This window comes from Schistocerca americana, chromosome 2 (assembly GCF_021461395.2).
Source record: "Schistocerca americana isolate TAMUIC-IGC-003095 chromosome 2, iqSchAmer2.1, whole genome shotgun sequence".
In the NCBI taxonomy this organism is placed as follows: Eukaryota; Metazoa; Arthropoda; class Insecta; order Orthoptera; family Acrididae; genus Schistocerca; species Schistocerca americana.
This window is the reverse complement of record NC_060120.1, coordinates 971354896-971374568: the sequence shown is the minus strand read 5'-3', so window position 1 is coordinate 971374568 and position 19673 is coordinate 971354896. Positions and strand designations below refer to the sequence as shown.

Genomic DNA, 19673 nt, shown 5'->3' with positions numbered 1-19673 from the left:
ATCTGAATAATCTCTTTCATCGCGCGACCGAGCGAGGTGGCGCAGTGGATAGCACACTGGACTCGCAATCGGGAGGACGACGGTTCAATCCCGTCGCCAGCCATCGTGATTTAGGTTTTCTGTGATTTCCCTAAATCGTTTCAGGCAAATGCCGGGATGGTTCCTTTGAAAGGGCACGGCCTACTTCCTTCCCCACCCTTCCCTAACCCGAGCTTGCGCTCCGTCTCTAATGACCTCGTTGTCGACGGGACGTTAAACAACACTAACCTAACCTTTCATCGCGCGTTGTTTCTGTGTGTTATGAGACAGAGAAAAATCATGAACGGTAGTCATGAAATCTGTTTATGGTGAAATGAGAAAACATGAATAACGAAATATGTGAAAGAGTGCACTGTACAGAAAATGAAAAATTAGTATTTCTTCACCCAACTTCGTCTTTCCTTCATGTAGGTGCACGATATAGTTAATCAAACACACCGGGCGGTTAAGTGTGTCGCAAACCGTACGTCGCTGGCGGTCCGTCATTGGCCACTTCTGGAGTCTGCCGATTCCAGAAGAACGCCAATTACGCGAGCCGCCACATCAAAGCGGAAAGCGCTTGCCGCTGCCGTTGCCGCACGCCACCCTGCCGCGCTGTAGTGGGAACCGGTCTTAACATATCTGAAGACACTGGTTCGGAGTTCTTAACTCATTACATTTAATATTTACAAACTATTATACAAGTTGCGAGTCTACGCTTTTATAGCCGTGTAATATTAAATTTCAATTTTTTGGTTATATGAAAAGGGCAGTCTAAATGTCTCTATAATCCTTAATTAATGTTTGGTTCGCTTCATACATGCAATATTAAATATTTTATAAGAAATACCGTAAAAAGTTGCGTGAACAGATTAACCAACCACAAGGAAAACACAAGTGAATCCTGAGAGCCGGAGGAAACATGGCGGGTGTTTCAGCCTGTTATGTAGGAGCTCTAGGATAGCCGATGACGAATGCCGTTTAGAGACTTGGCAGATGCAACAGTATATTTTTTGCGCGCATGTTCAAAGTGCTGAAAGGAATTGATGGTGTTTCGTCAAAAAGCAGAAGACTTAGAGATCGAACAAACAACGTCCTACGCTGGCGCATGCCCACAGTTCACACATACACAAACACACACATACACAACACACACACACACATACACACGTACTTCGTCGGCCAAAATTGCCCGCGCAGGCAATCTCGCCTCCTGTCACCCCTCAAAACACTCCTCCCACAGCTCCGAGACTTCGCAGTAGACGCCGCTTCGGCAGCACTCAAGTCTTCTAGCGGCTCCGAGGACGAAGATACAGTTTTATTTTTCAAAGTTACGGTTCATCGGCGGCAGAGCACTGCCTTGCCTTTACTTCGCGATAACACTTACAAAGGGACCTTACTGAATGGCACCCACCCCTCAACCACAAAAAAAAAAAAAAAAAAAAAAAAAAAAAAAAAAAAAAAAAAAAAAAAAAAAAAAAAATCGAAAGAAAAACATTTTTTAAGATTACAGTACATCCCAGCGCTGTTAAATACAAAACATTTTAATTTATTGCCGAAGTTGCTGGTATCTGAATTCATTTATAAGACGAAATAATGTTTTATACGAGGGCCATTCAAAAACTAAGAAGTGCTCGGTAGCGAATTAAAAGCCACCGCGAAAATCAAAAACGCTTCATCTGTAGCGGTTAGGTATACCTCCCAGCTACTTCTGGACATTGTCGCCGCTCCGATTTAGAGATAGTGTTGTGACATCTTTCCAACACCCTCATCACAGAAATAGTCGCCAGTCCTGCCCGCGAATACTCTACCCCGGTCTGTAGCTTGTTCTGTGTGCCAGAATGTTGTCTTCATAGACAGAGGCTCACGTGAGCAGAGCTAGAACTCAGTGGGAGCCGATTATGGGCTGTATTATGGGTGATCAAACAGTTACCGTCGAAAACGCTGCAGGAGCATCATCATTGACCCTGCCGTGCTGCCGAGAATTGTCATGAAGAAGGAAACGCCTGACGGTTGTATTATGTGGGCTGCATGGCATCAGGCGGAATCTCCCAGCAGATCCTCATACATGAAGGGAGACACTATTTTCTAGGCATCTTTGCGTGCATACTGTGCCCTCGGAACTGAAAAGAGCGACGCTATGTGATCGACCCGCATTCTAGATACAAACACAGCACTGCATAGCTTCATCGGAGTTACACTGTGGTTTCAATTTCTCAATCGATCGGTCCTTACTTTCCGAACAGCCCTCATATATAAGACTTAGAGGAGACGGATGAGATATGGAATCTATGGACTCGTTGCATCGTTTCTGTTAAAATATATGTGACTTTCTTAGCAGCGATGAACATTAATGTTCCACTTGAAATCGTTCTGATTAAAGATGCCATCTTAACAAAAGGCTGAAATCCCAATGATTCAATGTTATTACGCGATCTGACTGTCCTCAGGAATGCCGGCCGGCGTGGCCGAGCGGTTCTAGGCGCTACAGTCTGGAACTGCGTGACCGCTACGGTCGCAGGTTCAAATCCTGCCTCGGGCATGGATGTGTGTGATGTCCTTAGGTTAGTTAGGTGTAAGTAGTTTTAAGTTATAGGGGAATGATGACCTCAGAAGTTAAGTCCCTCAGTGCTCAGAGCCATTTTATCCTCAGGAACAATTCATTATACATAACGCAACAGCGATTGTCTTGGTGTCATGAATGAAATACTATTGAGTATGGTGATCTAGTAATGTAACGTTGTAAAAGCATATAACAACGCTACGACGAAACGGCTGTTTAATGAAACTCTTGAGGCAAACTTACTTTCCGTGCTCTGAAATTAAGTTTTTGGTGCTGAAAGATGCTTGATATTTGAATAAACTTCTCGAAGCAGAAGTGGTTCCAATTGAACTATCGCGGCAACTAGAACACGATAGTAGTACAGTAATTACCTCTACATATGGTGACACTGCAAGCCTCACTGTCCTGCAAAAGTAGTTTAATAATTTTTAATTATACTGACGATAGGAACGATATAGCAATAAAAAACCTGAGATTTTCTTTGAAACTGTTATTTCATTCGAAAAGCACAAAGGTTCTACACAGAACAATCAGATTAACGTTACATGATACACGTGGTGTCCTCATCAGAATCATATACATATCTGCTCCATAAAGCGTATTTGAAAAACATGTAGGATGCGAAACCGTCTGGTGAATGAAACACTGGCTTTCTAAATCTGTTCACGGATCAGAAAAGATGCGGATTCTGACCAACATCAGTCGTAAACGCGAGTGTACTCTTCTACTCATTCGATGAAACCAAATGTGCGTGTGGCCACGGCCTCCTATCGAGCAGACCGATCGCCAGGGGCAAGTCTTTTTAGTTGGCGCCAGTCTACCCCGCTGATCACTCAGCTATGGAGGTGGTCTACTCATTCGATAACATTGCCTAAGCAGCCACACCGTCCAGTATATCTCTGCGGTTCGTCAAATGAAGAAACACCGTACCTTTTTACGGTAACAACATACCAGCTTCACTGTTCTTTATATGGGTTTTATTGCGTAAAACACAGTGAGCTCACTTCGGAATGTTTTCAATGTTAGGTGTTCTGTATATACGTTAACAGGTCATAGATACTGTAAGCTATAACTACAATAATAAAGGTTTTATAAATTCATTTAGTGACTTTACCTTTTGTGTACTATCGACGCTGCCATACGCCATCTTTGAAGAATCTGTATTTAGACGCTACTTGGGCGTTCTTCGTAGGCGTACGGATATATGTGATTTTAAGATTTAGATTAGACAGTTTTTGTGCAGCATCTTCCCTCTTGACGGCTTGGATGAGTGTGGATCAGCGAAATTACATCTTCACATACACTACTGACCATTAAAATTGCTACACCACGAAGATGACGTGCCACAGACGTAAAATTTAATCGGCAGGAAGAAGATGCTGTGATATGCAAATGATTAGCTTTTCAGAGCATTAACACAAGGCTGGCGCCAGTGGCGACACCTACAACGTGCTGACATGAGGAAAGTTTCCAACCGATTTCTCATACAGAAACAGCAGTTGACCGGCGTTGCCTGGTGAAACGTTGTTGTGATGCCTCGAATAAGGAAGAGAAATGCGTACCATCACGTTTCCGACATTGATAAAGGTCGGATTGTAGCCTATCGCGATTGCGGTTCATCGTATCGCGACATTGCTGCTCGCGTTGGTCGAGATCCAATGACTGTTAGCAGAATATGGAATCGGTGCGTTCAGGAGGGTAATACGGAATGCCGTGCTGGATCCCAACGGCCTAGTATCGATAGCAGTCGAGATGACAGGCATCTTATCCGCATGGATCTAACGGATCGTGCAGCCACGTCTCGATCCCTGAGTCAACAGATGGGGAGGTTTGCAAGACAACAACCATCTGGACGAACAGTTCGACGACGTTTGCAGCAGCATGGACTATCAGCTCGGGGACCATGGCTGCGATTACCCTTGACGCTGCATCACAGACAGGAGCGCCTGCGATGGTGTACTCAACGACTAACCTGGGTGCACGAATGGCAAAACGTCATTTCTTCGGATGAATCGAGGTTCTGTTTACAGCATCATGATGGTCGCATCCGTGTTTGGCGACATCGCGGTGAACGCACATTGGAAGCCTGTATTCGTCATCGCCATACTGGCGTATCAGCCGGCGTGATGGTATGGGGTGCCATTGGTTACACGTCTCGGTCACCTCTTATTCGCACTGACGGCACTTTGAACAGTGGACGTTACATTTCAGATGTGTTACGACCCTTGGCTCTATCCTTCATTCGATCCCTGCGAAACCCTACATTTCAGCAGGATAATGCACGACCGCGTGTTGCAGGTCCTGTACGGGCCTTTCTTGATACGGAAAATGTTCGACTGCTACCCTGGCCAGCACATTCTCCAGATCTCTAACCAATTGAAAACATCTGATCAATGGTGGCCGAGCAACTGGCTCCTCAGAATACGCCAGTCACTACTCTTGATGAACTGTGGTATCGTGTTGAAGCTGCGTGGGCAGCTATACCTGTACACGCCATCCAAGCTCTGTTTGACTCAAGGTCCAGGAGTATCCAAGCCGTTATTACGGCCAGAGGTGGTTGTTCTGGGTACTAATTTCTCAGGATCTATGCATCCAAACTGCGTGAAGTGGTGGTGGTGCTTAGTGTTTAACGTCCCGTCGACAACGAGGTCATTAGAGACGGAGCGCAAGCTCGGGTTAGGGAAGGATTGGGAAGGAAATCGGCCGTGCCCTTTCAAAGGAACCATCCCGGCATTTGCCTGAAACGATTTAGGGAAATCACGGAAAACCTAAATCAGGATGGCTGGAGACGGGATTGAACCGTCGTCCTCCCGAATGCGAGTCCAGTGTGCTAACCACTGCGCCACCTCGCTCGGTGAAATTGCGTGAAATTGTAATCATATGTCAGTTCTAGTATAATATATTTGTTTAGTGAATACCCGTTTACCATGTGCATTTCTTCTTGGAGTAGCAATTTTAATGGCCAGTAGTGTATTTAGCACTAGAAGTAGGTGATGCGCAGAAATCCAGTTACGTTTTGATTGTTGACTTAGGTTTGGTCCTGATTATGATTTTTACCTATCGTCCGGTTTCTGTTGAGCTTATTATGTTCTATTGTAATTTTTTATTTTTACCTAATATTTTTGTTACGGTTTATTATTTGTATTGCTTTATTGGTACTATATCATTCTAGTACAGCGTTTATGCTGTTACTAAGTATGTGTGTCAGTTACTAAATACGACACATACTTAGTAACAGTTACGTATTTACTAAGTGACACACATCCATAGTAACATTTACTAAGTAACACACAGACGTCGTAACAGAATCAGAACCAATTCTAAGAAAATAATGAAAACATAACCGAATTTCCACGCATCACCTTTTTCTAGTGCTATCTATGTAGACATGTAACCCACTGTCATTCAAGCTATCAAGAGGGAAAATGACGCACAAAAACTGACTAATATAGGTCTAAAATTCGGATATAACAGTACTAACGTTCATATAATGTCTAAATACAGATTTCTCAAAGACAGTGTATTGCAACATTGATATTTCACGCAAGGTAAAAAACCCAATCCAATATATAGTACCTTTAAGATCATAGTTTACAATATCAATACCGTCACGTATTTACGGAACACTTGGCGACGGCAGTAAGCCGAAATGAGCTCACTGTGACTTAAGGAATAAAACTCATTTAAAGAAAAGTGTAACTGATACGTCATTATCGTAATCATGTCACTGCAAGACATATCTTACACCGCGGGCCGCAAAGGAAAAAAAATTACCTTGTGTTGCAGAATAGGTGGTTAGGAAGATGCCTTATATGCTTGTTATTATCACACCATCAACACAAACCCATTGCAGCTTTCATGAATGCCTCTCTCACTTTCACTCAGTTTATGTGAGTGGAAACACAGTCCTTACTGCAGTATATGAAACAAGAGCAAAGCAAATGTTTAATTGAGAACAGTCCAAACGAAACGGACATCAAACTGAACACTTTGGTTTCCTTCACACCGCCAGGCCATCTGTGGCGACAGCACCATCCCTAAATATTTTTCCGAAGGCTCTCTCGCCTCAAAGGCATCTTGCAGCAGAATTTATTTTAATGAAATTAAAATCTTTCTATCTGTAATTACTAAGCGCCAGAAAAATGCGAGTATTCACAGTGCATTCTAATTTGGTACAAAAATGCAAAACATCAAAACGGAGATAAAATATAAAAATTCCAGAGATTGACCTGTACCCTTGATATGTAATTTTTTCTTGTTTAAATACGTGAATAAAAATAAGTTATTTTTACGAAAAATTACGATTTAATATTTGTTCATTAACATTTCCATTTGATAATGAATATGTAACTGAAATTAAAAGAAAGGATGAGTTAGTACCAAGTTTCGAACAATTAACTTCACTATTAGAAGACTCTTACGCTACACACGCAGCTGCCGGCGACCCTGTTAACAAATAAATACAATTTTGTACTGCACAGTGCTAGTTACGTGACACTGCTCTATGATATTGATTTCCTGACACTCACCTTCAGGTCCTGTCAGTATACAGAAAACTAGACAGGACGGGTCCGTAAGACCACTTTGGGGACGCATTTTTAATTAATGTAAATGTGGCTGCAAGAGAATATATATATATATATATATATATATACCCGTTTATCATGTGCATTTCATTTCTTCTTGGAGTAGCAACTGGCTACAGCACTGGAGTTGGAATGGATGCATTTCCTCTTTGGTACCTTCCAGAAGCTCACAGATTCTCTTTCTGCCCATCTCGCAGCGGTCCGTGATACAAAAGGTGGTTTTTCGTATATATATATATATATGTGTGTGTGTGTGTGGGGGGGGGGGGATGGAGACTTAGGAGTACAGCTGCGTTTTTTTGACATTATTGGTTAACTGAAAATGAATATGTACACTGAAAAAAAGTACTAAATTCAACACATAAGACCATCGTCAAGTAAGCCTGTCTGTATGGCTCTAGGAAGAATTATTTAAGTTTTTAATTTTTGTACTCTTCGCATTTAGATGACGTATCAGATATCATTGTGTAAGTGATCTGTTCAAGAATGAATGCCCTAACCATATAAAAGAAAGACACATACGTTAGTGACCAACGTAGAGCATTACCAAGAAAAGAGCAAATGCAAATGGAAAGGGCGTAGCGAAACATCGTCATATATTGACGGAGTAAAACCATGGTTGTGTAAAGACACAGGTCGATTCTTGCAAAACGTGCAGAATCTGTTGCTGGTATGTGGTTACCGTGAATACAAATGGCAAACATTTCTCAAACATTAATAAATCTTCAGAGTGACGCCGATACATACGATGTACCGGCTACCAAATACTGATGTTCGACTTACTGAATTTACTATGTATGAAAAAAGTTTTCCTTATAGGAGACAAGTTGTTACTTTTGAGGTAGGACTATAATACTATTTATGTTAATTTTTGAAAGGTCCATAACTCTTAATTTACACACATGTAGTTTTGAGAATTATATTTAATTTTTATTGGTAAATTCTGTAACTTTTCATTGCTTTTAGAATAAAGAAAATTTATAGCGCGTGTCCCTTATATTGAACTTTGTTAATTTATAATTAATTTAGAGAGATCTGCTTCAGTAACACAAATGTTTATTCACAAGAAATGGTTCATATGGCTCTGAGCACTATGGGACTTAACTTCTGAGGTCATCAGTCCCCTAGAACTTAGAATTACTTAAACCTAACTAACCTAAGGACATCACACACATCCATGCCCGAGGCAGGATTCGAACCTGCGACCGTAGCGGTCGTGCGGTTCCGGAATGTAGCGCGTAGAACCGCTCGGCCAACCTGGCAGGCATTTATTTACACGCCGACCTGTTTCGAGATTTTAAAATCCTATCTTCAAGTGAATTTCGTATTCCTGAAGATGGGATTTCTAAATCTCGAAACCGTTCCTTGTTTAAATAAATAAATATTAATACGACATAAGCGGATCTGTCTAAGTTAATCATCATGCCTCTCAGACGCGGATGTCCTACGTACCAAATCTTGTTAATTAATTTAGATTTCCAAAGTAAATAGTTCTTTCTGTATGTAAACTTTCTGTGAGATTCTATAAGAAAGTAGCTTTCAAGCTCGTGATTAAACTTAATATTGTAGAGATTGCAAATTCTGTGTGGAGAAGATAGTCTAGTTGTAGAATTGTCACATTTGCTGTGATGCAATTCTGTAGCAAAACTCGCTAGCTACGGAAAATTCCGTGCTTTTGCAGTTACACCTTCTTAGTTACCATGGTCGGAGAGTGAAGCCAAGAAATGTGGCTGACATTGTTAGACGAAACTGTAAACAGTTCCATCGTGTACAATGTGAAATACCTGTGACTTCTGACGTTGAGCGTAATTTTCAATGTATCTGCTTGGAGCACTTCTCTAACTTTTTGACGTTATCTCAAATGAGGAGTGATACTCACTCGGCTATTTGTGAATCTAGCATTGTCTATGATCTTCGTTATTGTCATTTGTCAATCTGATGCCAGTAATACTTCATAATAGAATTTAGTTTTGTTAAGTATATTTGGCAGGAAGTATCAAAAGAACAGTCATTATTTGCGTGAAACACCTAGTAAAAGAATATAATAAGTAGAGTTATGAACTGTCCATTCACATTAATGTGACCACCTGTCAAAAGCCTGAAAAACTACCTTATGTATCACGGACCGCTGCGAGACGTGCAGAAAGAGAATCTGTGAGCTTCTGGAAGGTACCAAAGAGGAAATGGATCCATTCCAACTCCAGTGCTGTAGCCAGCTGCATTAGATTTCTCGGTTGAGAATCCGTGATACGAAGAGCCCGATGAAGGTGCTCCCACGGATCCTCAAGTGGGTTTAAATTTGCTGAGTCTGGTGGGCAGGCGAGCCCGGCAAACTCATCTTGATGCTCTTCGAACGACGCATGTACACTGCGAGCAGCGTCACACGTAACATTGTCCTGCTGGTAGATGTCATTGTGCCGTGTGTTCATCCTTTGTGCCTTCCAGAACGACGCGATCACTTAGGGAATGCCGTGAAGACATTTCCTAGACCATAGCGCACCTTCCTCCGGCCTGGATTCTTCCGCCGATTGTTTCAGGTTGCTAGCTTTCAGATGTTTAACGCCGTACACGCCAAAGGCCATCTGTCCGATGGGGCATAAAACACGATTGATCTGTCGCGTCTCTTTGCAATATCGGCGTGCCAAGTCCACCCTTTGTCGTCGATGCACAGCAGTCAGCATCGGTGTAAAATAGACGCCTGCTATGGAGCCCCATTCGCAGCACCATTCGCTCAACGGTGGTTGAAGATACATTATCTGATTAAAAGTATCCGGACACCTCCAAAAACATACGTTTTTCATATTAGGTGCCTTGTGCTGCCACCTTGTGCCAAGTACTCCATACCGGCGACATCGGCAGTCATTAGACATCGTGAGAAAGCAGAATGGGGCGCTCCGCGGAATTCGCTGACATCGGCTGTGGTCAGGTGATTGGGTATCACTTGTGTCATACGTCTGCACGCGATATTTCCACGCTCCTAAACATCCCTAGGTCCACTGTTTCCGATGTGGTAGTGAAGTGGAAACTTGAAGGGAGGCGTACAGCACAAAAGCGTGCAGGTCGACCTCGTCTGTTGACTGACAGAAAGTACCGACAGTTCAAGAGGGTCGTAATGTGCAATAGGAAGACAACTATCCAGACCATCACAGGGGAATTCCAAACTGCATCAGGATCCACTGCAAGTACTATGAGAGTTAGGCGGGAGGTGATAAAACGCGGATTTCATGGTCTAGAGGGTGCTCTTAAGCCACACATCACGCCGGCAAATACCAAACGACACCTCGCTTGGTGTAAGGAGCGTAAACATTGTACGACTGTCGCGATCCAATGGCAGGGTATGGGTATGGTGAATTACCGGTGAACGTTACCCACCAGCTTGTGTAGTGCCAACAGTAAAATTTGGAGGCGTTGGTGTTATGGCGTCGTCGTGTTTTTCAGGGAGGGGGCTTGCACCCCTTTATGTATTGCGTAACACTAACACAGCACAGACCTATATTGATGTTACAAGCACCTTCTTGCTTCCCACTGTTGAAGAGCAATTCGAAGATGGCGATTGTATCTTTCAACACGATCGAACACCTGTTCATAATGCACGGCCTGTGGCGGAGTGGTTACACGACAATAACATCGCTACAATGGACTGGCCTGCACAGAGCCATGACGTGAATCCTACAGAACACCTTTGGGATGTTTTGGAATGCCGACTTCGTGCCAGGCGTCAACGACCGACTTCGATACCTCTCGTCAGTGCAGCACTCGGAGAAGCTTTGGCTGCCATTCCCCAAGAAACCTTCCAGCACCTGATTGAACGTATGCCTGCGAGAGTGAAAGCTGTCATCAAGGCTAAGGGTGGGCCGACACCGCACTGAATTCCGTCATTACCAATGGAGGACGCCAAAAATTTGTAAGTCATTTTCAGGCAGGTGTCCGGATACTTTTGATCACATTGTGTACATATCAGTAGCTATCGTCCGCTGTTGTCATTTATGGCCCGTGTTGCACCACAACTGTCTCGGCGCCGATTCAGTGTAGCGCAGTTTTGCCACAAACAAGTGAACAGTTTACAAACATAGCCGCCTGGCAAATGTTTTTATTATGCCCTTTTGAATCTCAGATAAATCGCTCCGTTTCCTCACTACGCCCACTGATCTCCTTACCGCGGCCCCTACTCTTTGCATGCGCTTTATTTACTCTCGAATTCTAGTCATCTGGCGTCTGTGAGTGGTTATTGAAAGTCGACGTCGAACATAGACGGTGGTCACACTATCTGGTAAATTTGTTTGACCATGTTTTAGAAGTGTCGGCATCATAACACGAGGGGCCTTTAGTAAGCAATGCAATTTTTTTTTTCTGGGATTACTTTCAGTTGAGAAAATTAGGAATTTGTTATCGAAAATTGTAGAGTATTCCCGCTTCATATTATACAGCTTCATGAAGTTCGATTGCTGGTGACGCAATACGTACCTTTCCAACTGGCGTATGTAGCGAAGGTGGGCTCCAAGCACAGAGCTGTCTTTGAATTCCTTTCGCGAACAATCAGAGTGTAACAGACATTCGTAGGCGCTTGCCCAAAGTCTACGGAGACCAGGCAGTGAACAATAGAGAAATTATGTTTAATGTCCTCCCTCATTAGGGCACGATTATCTCGAAAGTGTATTGTGGTACCCTCAGGGAATTGAAGAAACGAGTTCGGCGCGTTCCTCACCACAATAATGTGATCGACTTCACTGTCTGAAAGACAACGCAAGGCCTCTCACAAGTCTGCTCACCCGACAGGAGCTCACAGAACTTCGCTGGGCTGTTCTTCGTCATCCAACCTACAGCTGGATATCGCACCTTCCGACATCCATCTGTTTATTTCAGTGGAGGATGGTGCATTCTGCGTGAAGTAGTAAGTGGAAGATGGGGAGGTTATTGATGCAGGAAGACGGCGATCAGCAGAGAGGCATCATGCCATCCTACAGGCCCCCACAAAAAGATGGCGTAAGTAGGCGCTCAAACAAAAAAATGGCGCAAGGACGCCGCACTGAACTGAAACGATGTTGAGAAATACGGATCTGTAGCCAGAAGAATGGGGAACGACATGTATTGGAATCCTGAGCCGCGCGGGATTAGCCGATCGGTCCAAGGCACTGCAGTCATGGACTGTGGGGCTGGTCTCGGCGGAGGTTCCAGTCCTCACTCGGGCATGGGTGCGTATGTCTGTCCTTAGCATAATTTAGATTAAGTAGTGTGTAAGCTTAGGGACTGATGACCTTAGCAGTTTAGTCCCATAAGATTTCACACACATTTGAACATTCTTTTGGAATACTGAGTAAAACCAATGTGCTTTCGGAAATAAAGTGTGGATTTGCTTATTAAATGCCCCTCGTATTTTTGTATAAATATGAACATTGCATAATTGAAAGTACCGATATTTCAGATATATGGACATGTTTTCGCAATCTCTAGTGATAAATGTGAAAATTGAATACCTTCCAGCCGTTTAGATTCCAAACTTATTTTATTTGGCTACCAGTTTCGGCGACTGACTACGCCATCTTCAGGCCCCTGACCGACGTGCAGAAAGATTCTTCCTCGGTTCTGATCAAACCAGGGGCGAGAAATACTGGTATTGGTAGATTTTTGTTACAGCGATCACTTTTGCTATAGATATCATGGGTTGAACTGATCGCTGTAGCAAAAATCTACCAATACCAGTATTGCTAACCCCCGTTTTGATCAGGTAGAATCTTCCTGCACGTCGGTCAGTTGCCTGAAGATGGTGTAGTAAAACGCTGACATTGGTAGCTAAATAAGAGCCAAATAAAATAAATTTGGAAACTGGACGGCTGTGGAGGTTATTAATTTGATATACAGAGCCTAGTGATAAATGATTCATGGGTGATAATGCAGAATTACCCGTAACTTACGTATGTATTTAACGATGCTTGAAAAACTGCTTCTGTAACAGCGCGTTGACACTGTTAAGTGGCCACAGTGCTGCGGCTGCTGGTCGCGCCTGTGGCGCAGTCCTTTCTGTGCGGTGCCTGTGTCTGAGCCAGGTGCCTTTGTGGCGGTGTTGCAGTGGCGGTGGTGGTGGCGTTCTTCATCTGCTGGGCGCCGTTCCACGCGCAGCGGCTGGTCGCCATGTACGTGACGGCGGGCGCGCAGCGCGAGCGCGGACCGTCCGAGCTCATCTACGCCATCGTCACCTACACGTCGGGCATCCTCTACTACGTCTCCACCACGATCAACCCCATACTCTACCAGATCATGTCGCACAAGTTCCGCGAGGCCTTCAAGGTAGGTACAAGCTCGTTCCGCACCGTCTACTGTACGCAGTGCGGCTGCTTAGCTGCGTGGTAAGGTGCTCGCCTTCCACGCAAGCGATCCCGGATTCGATTCCCTGGTGAGTTAGAGATTTTCTCCGCTCGGGGTCTGGGTGTTGTGTTGTTCTCATCATTATTTCATCCTCATCAGCGGCGCGCAAGTCGCCCAGTGTGGCGTAGACTGAAATAAGACTTGTACTTGGCGGCCGAACTTCCCCGGATGGGGCCTCCCGGCCAATGATGTCATACGCTCATTTCCAATTTTTTACGGTACGCATTTGCAAAAAATCGCTGGCTCAGGGTGCACTCGCACTACACGAGACGTGAATCACTAAACAGTTACCCGAAACTGTGGTTATGTAGACTTTTCCGGCTTAATGACTGATGATTCTCTTCTAGCATGTGCGTACTTATACAAAATTTCTTGTCATTGTTGGATGGCTTATACTGGCCGAACTATCCACACTATTCAGGAATGGAAGGTGCATGTGAGAAATGAGGTAGCGACGGCCAATGATCGGTTTATCGGCAAAATTTTAGGAAAGAGTGGTTCCTCTGTAAAGAGGACCGCATATAGGACGCTATGGACCCTATTCTTGAGTACTTTTCGAGTGTTTGGGATCCGTACCAGTTCGGATTGAAGGAAGACGTCGAAGCAATTCAGAGCCGGGCTGCTAGATTTGCTACCGGTAGATTCGAAAAACACCCATGTGTTACAGAGACGCTTCGGGAACTCAACTGGGAAACCATGGAGGGAAGCCGACGTTCTTTTCGAGATACACTTGAGAAAATTTAGAGAACCGGCATCTGAATCTCACTGCCGAACGATTCTACTGCTGCAAACATACATCGGGCTTAGGGACCACAAAGGAAAGATTCGAGAAAGTAGGGCTCATACAGAAGCTTATAACCAGACGCTTTCCCTCGCTCTATTTGTGAGTGGAACAGGAAAAGAAATGACTAGTAGTGGTACAGGGTACCCTCCGCCTAGCACCGTACCGTGGCTTACGGAGTGTTGATGTAGATAAAGATGAAGGTGAAGATGAAGTCCGATCTGCAGAACACTATCGCCACACTGGTTCGCTCCTGACAAATCTGCAGTGCCAGAACACTGTCTTAACGAGGGACATAGGATGTTGCATAATAAGACGCAAATGATCGCTACTGGAAATGAGTTCTAAAGGAACCAATTAACACTCGATTAGGTGATAGTATTATTAATTGGGATTAGTTTTCCCCTTCATTTAAGATATTGAATCGGATATTTCTGATATTAAGCAACAACGATCTCCGTATCGACAAAAGGATTCTATTAGTAAGTGTTCTGCTAGTGATGCACCGTTTTGAAACTTCCTGGCTGATTAAAACTGTGTGGCGGACCGGGGCTCGAACTCGGGACCTTCGTGTTTCTCGGGAAAGTGCTCTACCAAATGAGCTACCCAAACACGACTCAGGGCCCATCATCACAGCTTTACATCCGCCAGTACCTCGTCTCCGGCAAAGATCCCGAGTTCGAGTCTCGGTCTGGCACACAATTTTAATCTGCCAGGAACTTTCATATCAGCGAACATTCCGCTGCAGAGTGAAAATTACATTGTGGAAGCACCGTTTTGTCTATTTCGCCACCGGTGCGCTACTTGGTCACAGAGCTGCAGCTTGCGCACGTGCGATGGGCGGACCACAGTCTATAAAGGAGCCGCCCAACTATGCTGGAAACTCAGTTCTGACGATACTGTGCATCAGCATACTCACCTGAAGATGGCGACCAGCTGATCCGTTTAAATACCGTGTCAAGATGACTACATTACCTAGCTGGACGCCCGAGAAGAGTATGATCAGTTGGCCGAGACTGTTTCGCAAAACGGCTGTCTCACCCTTCCATTTACACAGAGCAAAAGCTTCCGCGAAGCAGCCACGAGCAGGTTGAGTCATCAGTCAGGGCCGGCCGGAGTGGCCGTGCGGTTCTAGGCGCTTCAGTCTGGAGCCGAACGACCGCTACGGTCGCAGGTTCGAATCCCGCCTCGGGCATGGATGTGTGTGATGTCCATAGGTTAGTTAGGTTTAATTAGTTCTAAGTTCTAGGCGACTGATGACCTCAGACTTTAAGTCGCATAGTGCTCAGACCCATTTGAACCATTTGAACCATCAGTCAGGGAGAGACAGCCATGTCTGCGTGCTGTGTCACAATTTTGGCGGCGAAGGCAGCTACCTGCCTGCATTATCTGATCTGAAGTATACGGACACTTGTTAGCGGAAATTAATACGATGTGTGTCTACCGTTCGCCCACTCTGTTGGGGCCACTTCCGATGAAGTGTCTGAATGTCTCTGGAGGAATGGCAGCCAGTGCCCAATTCTTTCTTGTGAAGGAAGCAGAGAAGGTAGTGATTTGGGACGCATCCCAAAGGTGTTCCACTGGGTTCATGCTGCAACGCTGGAGAGGCCAATCTAGTTGAGGAATGTTATTATCCACAAACCGTTGCCACATACACAGGATGCAATGGGTACATGGGTATAAGTGCAGATATTTCTACTGCTGACTGAGGACAGTGTGCTGGACAACATTCATCTACATCTACATCTACATGGTTACTCTGCAAATCACATTTAAGTGGCTGACAAAGACTTCATCGAACCACCTTCACAATTCTCTATTATTACAATCTCGTATAGCGCGCGGAAAGAATGAACACCTATATCTTTCCGCGCGAGCTCTGATTTCCCTTACTTTATCTTGGTGATCGTTCCTCCCTATGTAAGTCGGTGTCAACAAAATATTTTCGCATTCGGAGGAGAAAGTTGGTGATTGGAATTTCGTGAGAAGATTCCGTCGCAACGAAAAACGCCTTTCTTTTAATGATGTCCATCCCAAATCCTGTATCATTTCTGTTACACTGTCTCCCATATTTCGCGATAATACAAAACGTGCTACCTTTCTTTGAACTTTCTCGATACACTCCGTCAGTACCTATCTGGTAAGGATCGCAGACCGCGCAGCAGTATTCTAAAGAAAAAAAAAGTTTCAAATGGCTCTGAGCACTATGCGACTTAACTTCTGAGGTCATTAGAACTAATTAAACCTAACTAACCTAAGGACATCACATACATCCATGCCCGAGGCAGGATTCGAGCCTGCGACCGTAGCGGTCGCTCGGTTCCAGACTATAGCGCCTAGAACCGCAGGGCCACTACGGCCGGCGTATTCTAAAAGAGGACGGACAAGCGTAGTGTAGGCAACCTCCTTAGTAGGTCTGTTACATTTTCTATGTGTCCTGCAGATAAAACCCAGCCTTTGGTTAGCCTTCCCCACAATATTTTCCTTCGAATTTAAGTTGTTCGTAATTGTAATACTAGGTATATAGTTGAATTTACGGATTTTAGATTAGACTGATTTATCGTGTAACCGAGGTTTAACGAGTTCCTTTTAGCACTCATATGGATTAACTCATACTTTTCGTTATTTAAGGTCAACTGCCACTTTTCGCACAATTCCGCTATTTCCTCTAAATCGTTTTGCAGTTTGTTTTGATCGTCTGATGACTTTATTAGTCGATAAACGACAGCGTCATCTGCAAAGAAACTAAGACGGCTGCTCATATTGTCTCCCAAATCGTTTATAGAGATAAGGAACAGCAAAGGGCCTATAACACTACCTTGGGGAGCGCCTGAAATCACTTCTGTTTTACTCGATGACTTTCCGTCGATTACTACGAACTGTGACCTCTGTGACAGGAAATCACAGATCTAGTCACATAACTGAGACGGTAGTCCGTAAGCACGCTATTTCACTACGAGCCACTTGTGTGGTACAGTGTCAAGAGCCTTCCGGAAATCCAGAAATACGGAATCGATCTGAAATCCCATGTCAATAGCACTCAGCACTTCATGTGAATAAGGAGCTAGTTGTGTTTCACAAGAACGATGTTTTCTAAACCCATGTTGACTGTGTGTCAATAGACCGTTTTTTCGAGGTCGCGCGGGATTAGCCGAGCGGTCTATGACGCTGCAGTCTTGGACTGTACGGCTGGTCCCGATGGAGGTTCGAGTCATCCCTCGGTGATGAGTGTGTGTATTTGTCCTTAGGATAATTTAAGTAAAGTGTAAGCTTAGGGACTGATGACCTTAGCAGTTAAGTCCCATAAGATTTTCACACACGTTTTCTTCGAGGTTAGTATTTACTTTCTCATGCAGACTGATAATTATAGCTATCACAAGTCGAATATTTTTAGTTTCCTGGGCAGCAGGTCACGTGTTTAAGTGCGGACACGTGGACGCAAAATGGTTAATCTGTAGTGAAGAGATAGTGCACTTGCAGTTATGACCGTTCCAAAAAACACGAGGTAATAAATTACGTGACTTGTTCGTGGGTAAGTCACCATACTGGTGTTTATACATATTAAGGTACCACATAAAGAATATTTGCCTTTGTTCTCATTACACCCTGTATGCTGCCGTATGGTAGGTTCACTGTCGTGCTCTCCGCACTCTTGCTCTCCTGCGCGCAGTACAGAAAGCTGTAAAATATTTTTGTACTCTTGTGCATTTCACAGTATCTTAAGCGTCATAATGCGACGTTTCCACTCATCCACAGTTCGGTTTGGTGGCACCTTACACCACCTGATGTGTCCCTTAGCACTGGCCACAGAAATGTGTGCTTTATGAGGAGATGCTCGACCATTGTGACCATTGTTCTTAGCTCCCTACGCGCAACCACTGTGCTAAGTGGACTAAAGGTAGCAAACGTGTGGTTTTTACCGCTGAATTCGTGCGATTTTTTAAATGGTATGGGGTGCCATTGGTTACACGTCTCGGTCACCTCTTGTCCGCACTGACGGCACTTTGAAAAGTGGACGTTACATTTTAGATGTGTTACGACCCATGGCTCTACCCTTCATTCGATCCCTACTAAACCCTACATTTCAGCAGGATAATGCACGACCGCATGTTGCAGGTCCTGTACGGGCCTTTCTGGATACGGAGAATGTTCGACTGCTGCACTGGGCAGCACATTCTCCAGCTCTCTCACCAACTGAAAACGTCTGGCCAATGGTGGCTAAGCAACTGGCTCGTCACAATACGCCAGTCACAACTCTTGATGAACTGTGATATCGTGTTGAAGTTGCATGGGCAGCTGTACCTGTACACACCATCCAAGCTCTGTTTGACTAAATGCCCAAGACGTTATTACGGCCAGAGGTAGTTGTTCTGAGTACTGATTTCTCAGGATCCATGCACCCAAATTGCGTGAAAATGTAATCAGATGTCAGTTCTAGTATAATATATTTTTCCAATAATACCCGTTTTTCACGTGAATTTCTTCTTGGTGTAGCAATTGTAATGGCCAGTAGTGTATTTGTTTTCATTGATACAGCTATCGTAATAGATATCAAGTAAATTAACATTCTTTTATGTAACGAAACAGTCCCAATCGCAATAAGATGTTTATTTGTTTACTCGTGGCCGGTTTCGACCACTGTTTTGGTCATCATCAGACTGCTTACTCCCTGGGCGTCTGCTGAAGCTGGCGAGAAGCAGGCGTCACTCTAGAAGGCATATAACAATGTTCACTGCTTATAGACCTTCTAGCGGGGTAGTAAACCGTGGTCTAGGGCTAGCGTCTTTGATTCATAGTTAAAACGTCTTCGGTCCCGGGTTCGATCCCCTCCACTGTCTAAATTTTGATAAGTAATCAGCATTGGCGGCCAAAGACTTCCGGCATAAGAAGTCAGCCTCATTCTGCCAACGGCCTTGTCAAAGAGGGCGGAGGAGCGGATAGATGTTCAGGGCACTCTCTTGTCCTAGGGGTGGGAAATTGGCCCTAAAGGCGGAAGAATCAGCAATGATCAACGACATGAGGATGCAGAAGGCAATGGAAACCACTGCATTAAAGACACGTAACGTGTATCCACATTACATGTGGCCTGTAATTGAAGAAGTGTCATGATGATCTCTCCATTGGCAAAAGATTCCGGAATAGTCCCCCACTCGGATCTCCGGGAGGGGACTGCCAAGGGGGAGGTTACCATGAGAAAGAGATTGAATAATCAACGAAAGGATAACGTTCTACGAGTCGGGGCGTGGAATGTCAGAAGCTTGAACGTGGTAGGGAAACTAGAAAATCTGAAAAGGGAGATGCAAAGGCTCAATCTAGATATAGTAGGGGTCAGTGAAGTGAAGTGGAAGGAAGACAAGGATTT

The 19673-nt window shown here is 44.4% G+C and overlaps 1 protein-coding gene across 1 annotated transcript in view; it reads left to right on the top strand.

The window, feature by feature from the left end:
• LOC124594580 (gastrin/cholecystokinin type B receptor-like) overlaps nucleotides 1–19673 on the top strand; it is a 641947-nt gene that overhangs the window by 521293 nt on the left and 100981 nt on the right. The window contains exon 3 of the mRNA XM_047132951.1: nucleotides 13235–13452. Within this exon, the coding sequence (XP_046988907.1) occupies nucleotides 13235–13452 (218 nt within the window). The remainder of the gene's footprint in view (nucleotides 1–13234; nucleotides 13453–19673) is intronic.